The sequence below is a fragment of the Parus major genome, chromosome 1 (genome assembly GCF_001522545.3).
Source record: "Parus major isolate Abel chromosome 1, Parus_major1.1, whole genome shotgun sequence".
Classification (NCBI taxonomy): Eukaryota; Metazoa; Chordata; class Aves; order Passeriformes; family Paridae; genus Parus; species Parus major.
The window spans coordinates 110,204,708-110,217,137 of NC_031768.1; the positions used below are offsets into that span (position 1 = coordinate 110,204,708).

Below are 12,430 nucleotides of genomic sequence, written 5' to 3' on the forward strand. Positions count from 1 at the left end.
TACTTGTCCCAGATATACAGGTTAGCAGATTTTTGCTAGGCTGATCAGTGAAAGAACCCAGGGCCTTCCCTACAAGTGGAACGTAACAGGATCCTCATGAACATTAGCACTTTAACTATGCAGAAGCATATAATCAAATGTGTCCTACTCCAAACAGTAGTTCTGCCAGCTTAGTTCTTGTTCTACATTAAACACTTCAGCTGCAGTTGCAATGTCACTGCACAGCAGGTGAAAAACATTTCTGGAACAAATGTCAGCAAGGGATAATTCTGAAATAACCTTCTTGTCTACAGTTACACAAGCCAGAAGAGAGCAGTGCTATAAGGATTGCATTGTTGCTAACCTATGATGCTGTTTCCTGGCACAGTAAGTATTTCTAAAAAAAAAGTTGCAGAAATAAACAAAAAATAGAGAGCTCTTTTAGTTTCCCATGTTTCTCGCAAAGATTCACCTTGGACATGAATTCAAACTGAAATTGGAGCAAGGAAAAGCTCAAAACAATAATGCAAAGTTTATAAGTAAAGGAATAAAAAAGAATCTCTTAGGATAGTTCACCTGCAGAAATGGCTCATACAGATGCAGAAGTATCTTACAGCGAGGCATGCTGAATTAGTGCTATGAAACACAGAGACCAAAGAAAAGGAGTTCAATTTCGCTCTGCCTTTGAATTGTGGAGTTGTAGTGGATAAGCTGTGGTGTTTTACTCTTGCTAAACTGAAACTGCAAAAGCACCAGACTCCAGTCCTGAATAACCACTGACATAGCTGGTCTCAGATGGCTAAAGCTTGCATTTAATTTTGAACAGAAAGGTATGGGTTTGTGCCCTGTGTAATGGGGTCAAGGGCCAGCTGCCAGAAGCATTCGATGCCCTCATCAGCAGAAGCTGAAAGTCCTCGTGGAAGGCACTTAAAAACCTTCAGCAATCTGCAAAACGCCCTAACCCGCTGAACCCAGACTCCCAAGAAACAAAGGATGCCCGCAGCGAGTGGCCAGGTGACAGGGCCACGGTGACAGACACGCAGCGCTGGCACTTACCATCTTGGTCTGTGGTGACTGTGATGGCTGTGAACTGCTTGGGGGAGAAGCTGAGCTCCGAGACGCCGTTGGTGGCCTCTATCTCGAAGGTGTAGTTGACGTGCGACACGAAGTCGAGCACAGTCACGGAGGAGTTGATGAGCCCCGTGTGCCTGGGGATGAAGCGGATGCCTCCCCCGCAGATCTCGCACTGGCTGGCGTCCGACCCGCACTTCTTGCAGATGACGCTGTAGGTGAGATCCTTCCTTCCTCCAGTGTCGCTCGGGGGGCTCCACTCCAGCATCAGAGCTGTTTCGTTGATGTTGAAAACCACATTCCTCGGAGCAGAAGGTGGCCCTGCAGAAAAGGAACACAAAGCCTGTTAAGCCAGTGTTATCTGCTTTGGAGAAATAAAGTTACTTGCAAATAAAAGATACAAGAGCTACATTTCAATGATAGATTCGATATAAAAATTAAGATATCTATGTACAATCCTCGAAAAAAAAGCAGGAACAACAAATCACTGACATCATAAAAAGCTGAATAATCAAAATAACTTAGAATTAATTCAGAAAAAATTTAAGGCAACGCAAAAATGACTTGGGAATGTAAAACCTAGACAAGATAACACCAATTTTCAATAAATGGCTCTTGACGCTGTGAGATACTGAGGCAGAGCTCTAACCACAAAATTTATATCCTTATTTTATGTCTAGTAATGTGACTTTTCTGAGACTTAAAATCTTTGACATTTTGTAAGAGACAAATTGAGTAATAAATAAATAACAGCTTTGGAATAATGACAAGAGGTAAAATGGTTTGTATTAGTTCTGCACTGCCAGATATTTCTTTCTGTCCTTCACTGCTTTTCCCCAGGGATTTCTCTGCTGCTGTTCATTAACAGGGTTAGGTGGCAACAGGCCAAGACTATCAGGCATAAGTTAGTTTACAAGTTTTCTTTCTTTCCCATCTGGCATCTCATCAGCATCAGGATAACAGTGAAGACATCAACTTTTCCACTTGAAGTTCTAAAAGGATGATCAGGAAGCAAGTGAAAAAGTACTTCTTTGAGGCTGTGAGGAGGAATGCAAAAACAGTGGAAGCAGGCAGAGTGTGGGGAAGCTTTCACCCAATGAGCAGGTCATAGAGTGAGCACTGCCAGATGACCCACAAGTGACCCATTTCCAATTTCCCACTCATCGCACAACAGTCAAGGTATGCCCACTGATTTTAAACTGTTTGCTGACATACTGTGTAGGATCACGTGGAAATCACCTGAGGCTTTATATAGACATATAAAAATAAATATATAGAGTGATCCAGTGATTGCTCCTTGTACTGAGCACTGATAAGGCACCTCGAGTTCTGCATCCAGTTCTGGGCCCCTCACTTAAAGAAGGGCATTAAGGGGCTGGAGAATGTCCAGAGAAGGGCAATGGAGCTGGAGAAGAGTCTGGAGCACAAGTCTGATGAGGAGCAGCTGAGGGAGCTGGGGTGTTCAGCCTGGAAAAAAGGACACTCAGGGGGGACCTTATGGCTCTCCAAGACTCCCTGACAGGAGGGTGCAGCCAGATGGGGGTTGGTCTCTTCTCTTGGGCAACAAGCGATAGAAAAAGGGAAACGGCCTCAAGCTGTGCCAGGGGAGAGGTTCAAGTTGGACATCAAGAATTTCTTCACAGAAAGGATGGCCAGACATTAGAATTTACTGTCCTCAGAGGCAGTGAACTCAAATTCCCTGGGGGTGTTCAAGAAACCAGGAGATTTGGCACTTAGTGCTGTGGTCTGGTGATGGATTGGTCAAAGGTTGGACTTGGAGATCCTGGAGGTCTTTCCAACCTTAATGATCCTGTAATATTATGATTCCATATCAGATTCCACAGTCTATCAGAACTTTACCATCTAATTATATTTTAGATAGGAATTAATGAAGGGGCGAAGGAAAGGTAAAAAATGTTACAGCACATCTAAATCATCTCAATTTCTTATTGAATTATTCTTCCACTTAACAAGTTTCAAGCAAGCACTTACAGATGTATGATTTTCAAAACCAGTTTGGATGTAATCCCAAAATAAAAATTACTAAAAGAAACATGGACTTGGAAAAATGTGGGGCCTTATACTCCAGGTGTTGATATATATGAGATGACTGTGGCAAACCCAACTGTTGACCTCTGGGGTCTTTGGGCTAAATGAGGTGAACAAATAAGCATTATATTTCCAGCTCTCAATAAAATCACAGTGCTTCACCAATAGTTTCCAGAACTTGGAAAACTTTCAGCTTGCTTTGCAGCTTTTGCTGATTTATAAAACTGCCCACAGGACTTAGGCATAAAGTTGACTGAGACACTGGTAAAACTTTGAATGAGGTTTTCCTTAATTCAGAGTTTCTTAAGCAGACTAAAAGGCTGAAAGAAACATTTGAAAATGACACCAGCTAATTTTTACACAGAGTGTAACATTCAAAATTTTTAACTGATGCATTTTATTTACTTATGTGTCATAAGCACAGGTCTAAAACCTGGAATGCTTGTAAATAAAAAATCTGGTATTGTGTGGGAGTAATAATGTGAATAATAAACATTAAGCTTTTCTTTGAACTGTAATTCAGCTGCTTTTTCATTTCTGGTGTTTACTTGTAACTTTTGATAAGAGAGCAATTAACTTTGCCCTGAATAAATGATGAGTTATCTGCTGGATTTTAAGCAGTTGGTATTTAAAAACATATGGAAGTGTTACACTGCCTTGCATTTTTCAGTGGAGAAGAAAATTTAAAATATTTTGGATGGATCTGCATTTATCAGTTTATCAATCAGTAGAATTTATGGTTAACAGATCAAGAGACTTCCCACAAAATGAGGATTACGGTTCTAGCTACTCTGGAAAACAGTCCTGAGATTGGAATAAACTAAAACCAGAACAAATTACTTCAGCTTCAGTTATTATTATTTATGTTCAGAAGACAGGAATAATAATGTTTCCTCTAAAACCATGCTGTGAGAATTAAATAATGACTGTGTCTTAGCAAATTCCCACTGTTAAAACCATGGAGGAGTTTTAGGAATATGGAGGATGAGCCGTAATCGCACTTCCATATGTGAATAACTTTAAGTAGATGAGTAATCCCCTTGAAATAATTGGTAATATTCATGCACTTAAAACTAAGGAGCTGTGTAATTGCTTGAAGGATTGGAGTCAATGTTTTAAAACTGGCTTAAATTTAAACATAAACTATGGATATTATGACAACAGGTCATCACAGCTCAAGCTTTTTTGATATTATTTCATCGATTTTGGCAGGCCCAAACAGGAATTAATATGAATCAGGGCAATAGGAGAGTTTTGTCTGCCTCTGTGGATTTTAATTTTCTATCAGATTTTCCTTGTACTATATGGAATGGCATTTACAGAAGAACCAATGCAGTAAATAAAATACTCTTTATTTTTTTTTCCATTTGTACTGGAGAGTCAAGGTTCTTATAGTCATGACTTGTGACTTATTTTTCAATTGCAAGAGAAAACACATTATTGTGCATTCACATTTCAGTGAAAAGGAAAACTATCAATTATGTTAGAGGTGTCTTAAAGTATACAACTGTCCTCTTGCAAATGCAGGAAAAACCCTCAAACACACTTCATACTCAAGGCCCCTCATGCCAATTTGCATGAGGATTAAATAGCTTTTTAATTGCTGTTAAATTATGCCAGTTAAACTGTGATTTCATGCAAATATTAAGCTGTAATGACATGCAGTGAATCATTTACTAAGATTTAGAACTTGGAACAAAGAGAGACAATTAATTGTAATCCTCAAATTCAGCTAAATTATGTGTCACTGGGCTTTTATGAATGTGGCCTGATTGCTTTGTTATCATTTATAAATTATACAAAGATTATCTGGCACATTGAAAAAACCTGGCAACAATAACCCTTCTGTAGACATCTGTATGCAAAGCTCTCAGGGTTTTCCTTATATTGATTTTTTAAGAGAAACAAGCATATTGGTGAAAATAAGGGATCCTTTCCTCACAGCAGAATTCATGACTTTGAATTTTATGTGAAAGAATAAAATACAGTTCAGATGGATGAGCATTACAAAAACATGCAACTCTTCTGCTGAGATGGAACTCATCCAGACTGTGAGTAATGTCTTTTGCTTCATTTACAAATTACAATGAGGAAGTATTTTGAAACTTTTTGTGGAGGAGACTGGCCTGGATGTCTTATGGTGAAGCAGCTCTGAAAGCAACAGAGCTGAGTTTGTGCCTCATGCAGTGCTTTGCACCTCATCTTGTTTTATGTATGCTCTTCCTCTCTGAAGGCAAAGTGCATTTTCTTGCTTATGGAAGGAAGAGAAGCAAACCCAGCACGGCAGAAGTCTGGTGAGGGCAATGCAGTATTTTACACACTTGAGAGTGAAGACTGTCTAGAAAAAAAATACTGCTTTTAAAGTGAGAACTGTCCATTATACACTATTGGACTCTTAGAATTTTATGTCATTTGACTAGTGAAGTTACAACAGAAGGGCAAAGATTAACCATCACCTTAGGATACTCAGAATCAGCATCTGGCTGTGCCCCTTGAGTTCATAATTGTGTTTTGATATCCATATATGTAGCACAGATAAATAGTGCCACTTGATGTAGAATTACATTTTTCTCTTTTCACTTATTCTTTCCCTGTGAGGCAGGCAGCAAGAATGGAAGCCAGTGACTACAAACCAGTATCTCAAGTCTGAGCATAATGTTAAATTGCAAAAAAGGGTATAAATTATATATATATGTATGAAACAATAGAGACAGTAAAGACTTCAAGTGCATTGCCTGATTTTGCTGCTGAAATTCAGAGCTGGCTATTAAAAATAGAGGATACACTTTGTGGCAGAGGTTATTGAACAGAGCATAAGTTTTTTGGGTTCAAATTGTTTAAGTATAACATTAAAGGAGAGGCATTCAGACAAGCAATATAAGCCTACCTGACCTTGAAAAGATGGATCCATTCACCCAATTAATTTCTAGTGGGAAATGTTAGACTTTTTGTACAGAGTAATCAGACAGGGGATTAGATATGATGCTATTTGTTGCTCACTGTGTATGCAGAGATCATTGATAGAGGACATGCATATGGCAAAGAAATACAAGAAGGAAAAGTAGCAGTGAGAGATTGATAAGAAGTTTAAGTCAAATGAAAAGAGCCTAGGAGAAGGAGATTAACAATATGTTCTAGTGTGATTTTCATTCCTCTTATTGAAATTAGATTTCTATTATGGTGTTCCACAAAGTGAACACTCTCCTTTAACAAAATGCAGCTACATAAAGTAAAAATGGGAGCTGTACAATTTTGTAAAAGCACACAGTACTTTCACAGAATTAATCAAAGTGGATTTGAACCTCATCTTGAAAGAGGTGGATGCCTTCCTTAAATCAAGATTGATTTTTTTTTTCCATAATGCTGCATATATGCAAGTTTCTCAGTACTGAGGAAGAGTTCTGGAGTGAGGAATACTGCCTAACCCCATACTGCCCAACCCTATACAGGAATGAAAAGAGAGAACAAAATATCTACCCATCTTAGACATCCTTGCAGGACATGGGAGAGCAAATAAAATGGGCATCAATAAAGTCAGTCAAAATGTTTGAACATTAAGACATTTGTAAGGAGAATCCACTGTTCGTTCTGTGTTTCATTTAAGAATATCTCTCCCTTCAAAGGTCCCAAGAAAAAATTCTGTTTCTTATGTCGTGCCTCATATGTCAAGTATGTCAAGATAGAAATCTGAACATTAATATGGAAAATGCAGATCTTTCCCAAAGGTGGTAATGTGAAAATGGCTTTTCATTTTTGTACAGCATTTTCTGTCTATTTATTCAAAGTTCCTAATTTTCTTAAAACTTTTCAACTTCTTTTATTAAAGCATGACAGTTTGGAAGGAACAAGCTAAATTCCACTCATATCTGTATCTTTGTTTATTAAATTTAAATTAGTCACATCTGTGCAGATCCACCAAAAGCAGTGAGGTTGTATTTATGACAGAAACATAATTTTAATAACTGACAGACTAATTTGAAAGCAGTGGGGCTAAGGATGTCACTTTGGGAATAATTTGGCCTGAAGACTCTTCATTACTGCTGATGTGCAAGATAAGATCACAGTCTGCCTGTCAAGAGCTTCAGTGTCATTTTCAGAGCTGACAATTAGTGAAATAATCATCATTGTAGGTGTAAAATGCATACATCTGCTGTGACAGTCACTGAAGTACTGATACCTTGCAGCCTAGGCTGAATGGGAGACACTGCATTGAACCAAGAAACCAGAATGTCTCCTTTATGTCTCCCTTCTCTCAAGCTGAAGTGAGGTGAGGCACTGATATCCTGTTGTGGTTGATTTTTGCCCTGCCTCAACTTACTCAGTTACTTTGGCTGAAATACTCAGCAGAAATGTGCAGGTCTGGCACCAAGTTTTTCCTGACAGTTTTCACCCAAAGCAGCTCTCTGCACTCACATTTGTTCAGAAATCAGCAGAGTGTTGAAGTAACTGCTCCCTGATGCCCCTCCCTACCTTATCAACATATCAGGTTATCAGAGCTTAAAATTGTGCCCTGAAAGATAATTATGGAATCATAATGCCACGTTTGAGTAATTTTTTCAAAGCACTCTCTTTCAGCAATGAAAAATCAATGACATATAAAAAATATGGAGCCACATCTGCATAATGTATGAGTGAAACCCTCTTCCCAAGCATGAAAGTGTCAAGAATGCCTGGGATGTGTTGATTCTGGGAGTAAGTTTTTAATGGCCTGTGCTTGAGGCATTGATTTGAGTGGAACTATTTGTAATCACCATTTTCCTGTGGGAAGCCTGAAAGGATGCTGTTTATTCCCTCACATACTTCATGTGAAATGCCAGGCCTGTGTGCCCTGCTCCAGAGTGAGCTGGGACAGGGGGAACACTCTCTGAGCCCTGAAATCTCCAGAGGCTGGGATTAACCTTCTCCCTGAAAATCCTCTGGTTCGATTACACAATTTTCTGTCTTGGGTCTGAGGAATGCCATTTTTATTGACCATCACCCTCATATAGTGGATGGACAATGTCTTGGTTTATGTAATGACCTCAAGTGTCCATGCATTTGTAAATCAGCTTCAAATCATCAGGAATTTTCCCAGTCTAGTGCCACTGGAAAAAGCAGCATGAGCAGAGGAAGTAGCTCAGTTCAGTCAGCTCAGTTATTTTTATGTGACACTGCACAAAACATCTCAAAACAAGGCTATGCACTGATGGTTATTACAACTTTGTCTTTAGGGCTTTATCTCTAAAAAAATTTTGTATACTCAATCTGTCAAAATACTTCATGAATTTAACATGTTTGTTTTTTTAGAATTCTCTTAACTGTGGCACAAAAAGTACCAATATCAAATCCTCCAGCAAAAGAATTAATAAAGTGTTGTACCAAAAACTGAATGTCTTACAGGATTATGCAAAGTCTTTTATCACCTTTATTAAAAAAGTGATTTTAATAGCCCATTAAAATATAGTATTTCACACATAGCTTTCCAAATACTGCTGTTTGTTCCAGTTTTGAGATTAAACAGATATAGTTGCTTTACAATCAATAAATTAATCCCAGTGAGTAATGAATCATTAATGAGAATATATAAGAAGTATTTTATTAAGTGGTATGAAAACTTATGCTATATATTTCTAGACATAATCCAATTTATCAAAGTAATAAGAATCTCTTCTCAGAATTTCTGCCCCCAGATTGCTGGATATCAGGTTTGTCTTAGGGACAAATTCAGGTTAGTCAAAAATTAAGTATTCTAAAATTCATCCAAAAAATCTAATGAATTTTCATTATCACAGTTGCCTAAGAGGGAATAACTCTCTGTTAAAAGAAGGTGATGGTGGGAGAGATTTTAATCGTATCTCATTCTGATTGGTTAAATTTTTTTTTCTTTTAAAAATTATTTTCTTGTCTTTTTTAGAGTGTTTAGTTTTTATTTGATTGTATGGGGTTTATATTTGTCTTATACTTTTCATTTAAAGCTGAGGAGACAGCATGTTATATCCGTTTTTTTTCTTTACATGACTCCAGCTTTTTGAATGTACTTGCACCAGCAAATTTTCAAGTATATAAGATGCACATTATTGGTAGTGAAAACACCACATGGTTATCTATATGACAATGATTACACTTCCTCCTATTATATCTCAGAATTACAAGTCATCAAACTAAGAAACATGGGCATGTTTAGGGTTATCTAGACACTAAGCAGAAATATGCTATTTGAATTTTGATTTAAAAAAATCTCTTTTGATTAACATGAATGGAATTATTCACAAACTCACAGTTATTTTTTTTTAATACAAAACCAAATAAATGAGGAGACAGAATTGTAGATACTGGTATTGATCAGACTTACGGGTACATGCCATAGTTGGTGGGTCCTTCTCAGCTCTGAAATAACCTTTCTCACACTGACACACAGAAGTTGCTTCTATATGAGTCAAACTGTGTGGAGGGCACTTGGAGCACTTCACATTTCCAGCAAATGCTTTATAGAATCCAGGCCTGCAAGCTGCAAAGTAAGAAGATAAGTTTCATTAATAGAAGAAAATTTTGATCATAAATAAAATCTGTTCCAAGCAATAATAATGCTGCTTCTTTCCTTTCCAGTCTAGATATAGATGTTTTGATGATACAATTCTTGACATTTTTTATTTTGGTATATGAACTTATATGAAAAAAATAAATAAATCTGTTCTTGGTATATAATGGGGAACTGTTAAGAGAGATAACTTCCCAATTTTTAGTCAGTCCTCAGTGCTGCTCAAAATTGTCTCTAAACAACTTCACTACTATCACTAAACATGATCTATGTTTTATGTACACGTATTAACCAGAGTGAGGTAACTTCTTATCTGCCAGAGCTGTTTGTATGGCATCCTTACTGAAGTAATGGACCACTTGCAATACCTAACATATTTACCCCCACAACTCCTTGATGAGACAGGCATGACATCCCCAAATATTTATGGCTGGGTCTGACTTGCCTACAGCACCCTAAGGAACCTCTGACAGCAGGGCCACATCAGCTGGTGCCTGTTGGCACGAGAGGCTGGAGGATGAAGAAGGGATGAAGGAAGGAGATGCTGACACCCTCCAACACAAAACTGCACAAGCCAGAGGCTATCCTGATTGGGTTAGGAAACAACCTGGACAGCAGCCAGCCTTGGGACAGGAAATGTTGGGATGCTCAGAGCTCATCACTTCCCCAGCTGCTGGGACCTGGGTCCCTGCTGTTCTTAACCACAGCACAAGCTCACAAGCCTTTTTTTGCTGGACTTTAAAGCAGAAATAAGTAATTAAAACAAATTTTTTGCCAGATCTGTCAAGCATGCATTCTGAGATATTATTTTAAAATCATCCTCAGACTTCATCACACATATTTAAACTGAGATTTCTTTCTTTTCCTGCCAGATACCACATTTGCACATGCCAGCATGTGTTACAGTTACTATCTTCTGGCTTCCCCATATGAAAACATCAGAAATTAAAGAGCATGTACAGATTTTACAGGCTCCTTTTCCTCCTGACTCCTTCAGTGGTACAATGGAAACCAGCACTATAAATATAATTTTGAGGTTCCATGTGGCTTTTTCTCACTTTGACATATTCAAGACTATTTCCTTTACACTGATAGAGGAAATAATAGGTAGTACTTCCTTTTCTTGTAATAAGATACAAAAATATTTAAAATTAGGTGTTTTTAAAAAGTACCCCAAAGTGTCAGTTCATATTAATTGAGTTATTAAAAAGTATTAACTCATAGATAACATATACATGATCAGTTTTTCTTCTGATTCTGAAGGCTTTTCTTGATATAAAAGCAGTTTCAGTAGTAGCTGAATGAAAAGGAATGAGATGACACTGAAAAAGATAACACTTATTGCCTCTCAGAACCCAAGAGCCAATTTTTCAAATGCAATTTCAAGAGCTTAATTTTGACCCAGCAATTTCAGCAGTTCTCCTTCCAGGGTGCTGTTCTGACTTTGCTGAATAGACATTAGGGAGGTATCCTGCCCTGCTGTCACTGACTGGAAAAAAAATAAATTAAAAAAGATTTCTGGTGTTAGAGATAAAAAGGGTGGGAACAGCAGGGATTTTCCCCTTGAAAGTAGGCTACTGGTCTGATGCAATTGTGATTACAGTGAGTGGCAATTTTCCACTGATTGGAAAGACAGCAGGTTTGGTGCAGGGAAGAAGGCAGCACTGCAGATACAGGCTGTAGGCACTGACTCCTCTTGGTTTTGCTGGAAGGAAAAGAGGAGGTAAGGCATAATTGGCGGAAGGGTGTTACACTTGCCTGCTCCCTCCTTATTTTCTCATGCCCAAATCCTGCCCTGATAAATATTAAATTCTTGCTTTATTTCATATGTGACGTTTGTGACTAAAGAGCTGACAATTCCAGATTACAGTTTCATTCAAGGCAAAATGAGTGCTCTTTAAAATCCTTATTACTTCTGAAATTAATGTCTGTCAGTTCTGAAATCATTCCTTCTTCCCTTCTGTCCCCCAAACAAAAAATCACTTTGGATAAAAAGAAACATACATTCTCTTTCAAGAGCAATATTTTGTCTAAAACTCAAGAACTTCACTATTTCAAAATAAAACTCAAGGAGAAGATTAATTTCCAATTAAAACAAAAAGCAAATGTTTTATTCTGAAATGGTAGTCTCTACTGCATTTAAAGCAATTACGTTTTTGACATGGCAAATCTTTTAAAAGAAAGCACACAGATATTCATGGAAAAGGTTGGGGGAAAAACTAAATTCATTAAGGTACATCATTTTACTTCTTTTGAAGTCAACTCAAGTACATCTATCCCTTAAGTCAAGTATGTATCAATTTCTGTGGCAGAGGAGCTACAGGGATATCAGGAAGCTTTTCAATTGAGAGGTTTACAAATGTATGAACAACCCACTCCTCACCCAAATGCAGAATCTCACAATAATGATCACTGATATTTCTAAATAAAAAAATAGCCCTTCATAAACAAGATAACATAAGCTGAAGATCCCCAAATGATCACAAACTTGGGAAAACTCAACCCTCTGGACAACTCAGAGATGACTGCTAATGTTCATGGTGAAAGAAAATAAAAACTGTTACTGTGTCAAAGTCAAGGAATATGCAGCCTCAGTCTGAAATACAGCACTTCAGCTGCTGTACATATCTAAGTTTAGACTCTGATAACAATTATTGTGTTTCAGCGGCAAATTAACCAAAATAATTGCTAAATTTACCATTTTCCACAGAAAATCTGCAAATGACTTCTAATGATAACTACTCAAAAAAAAAAAAAAAAAAAAAAAAAAAAAAGGGGGTTTGTTTTTATCTTTGTTACCACAGAGTATTTTTT

The 12,430-nt window shown here is 37.6% G+C and overlaps 1 protein-coding gene across 5 annotated transcripts in view; it reads right to left on the bottom strand.

Moving 5' to 3' along the window:
* The window catches only part of LOC107206925 (ephrin type-A receptor 6), a 379,928-nt gene that overhangs the window by 190,729 nt on the left and 176,769 nt on the right, over positions 1-12,430 (bottom strand). For 4 of the 5 annotated variants that reach the window (XM_015633404.1, XM_015633396.1, XM_033518822.1 and 1 more), the window contains exons 4-5: positions 9,431-9,586; positions 1,036-1,371 (exon numbers count right to left, since the gene is read on the bottom strand). In XM_015633404.1, coding sequence (XP_015488890.1) covers positions 1,036-1,371; positions 9,431-9,586 — 492 coding nt within the window. Of the gene's footprint in view, positions 1-1,035; positions 1,372-9,430; positions 9,587-12,430 lie in introns of those variants that run through there. The other variant, XM_015633421.1, reaches the window with a different exon arrangement.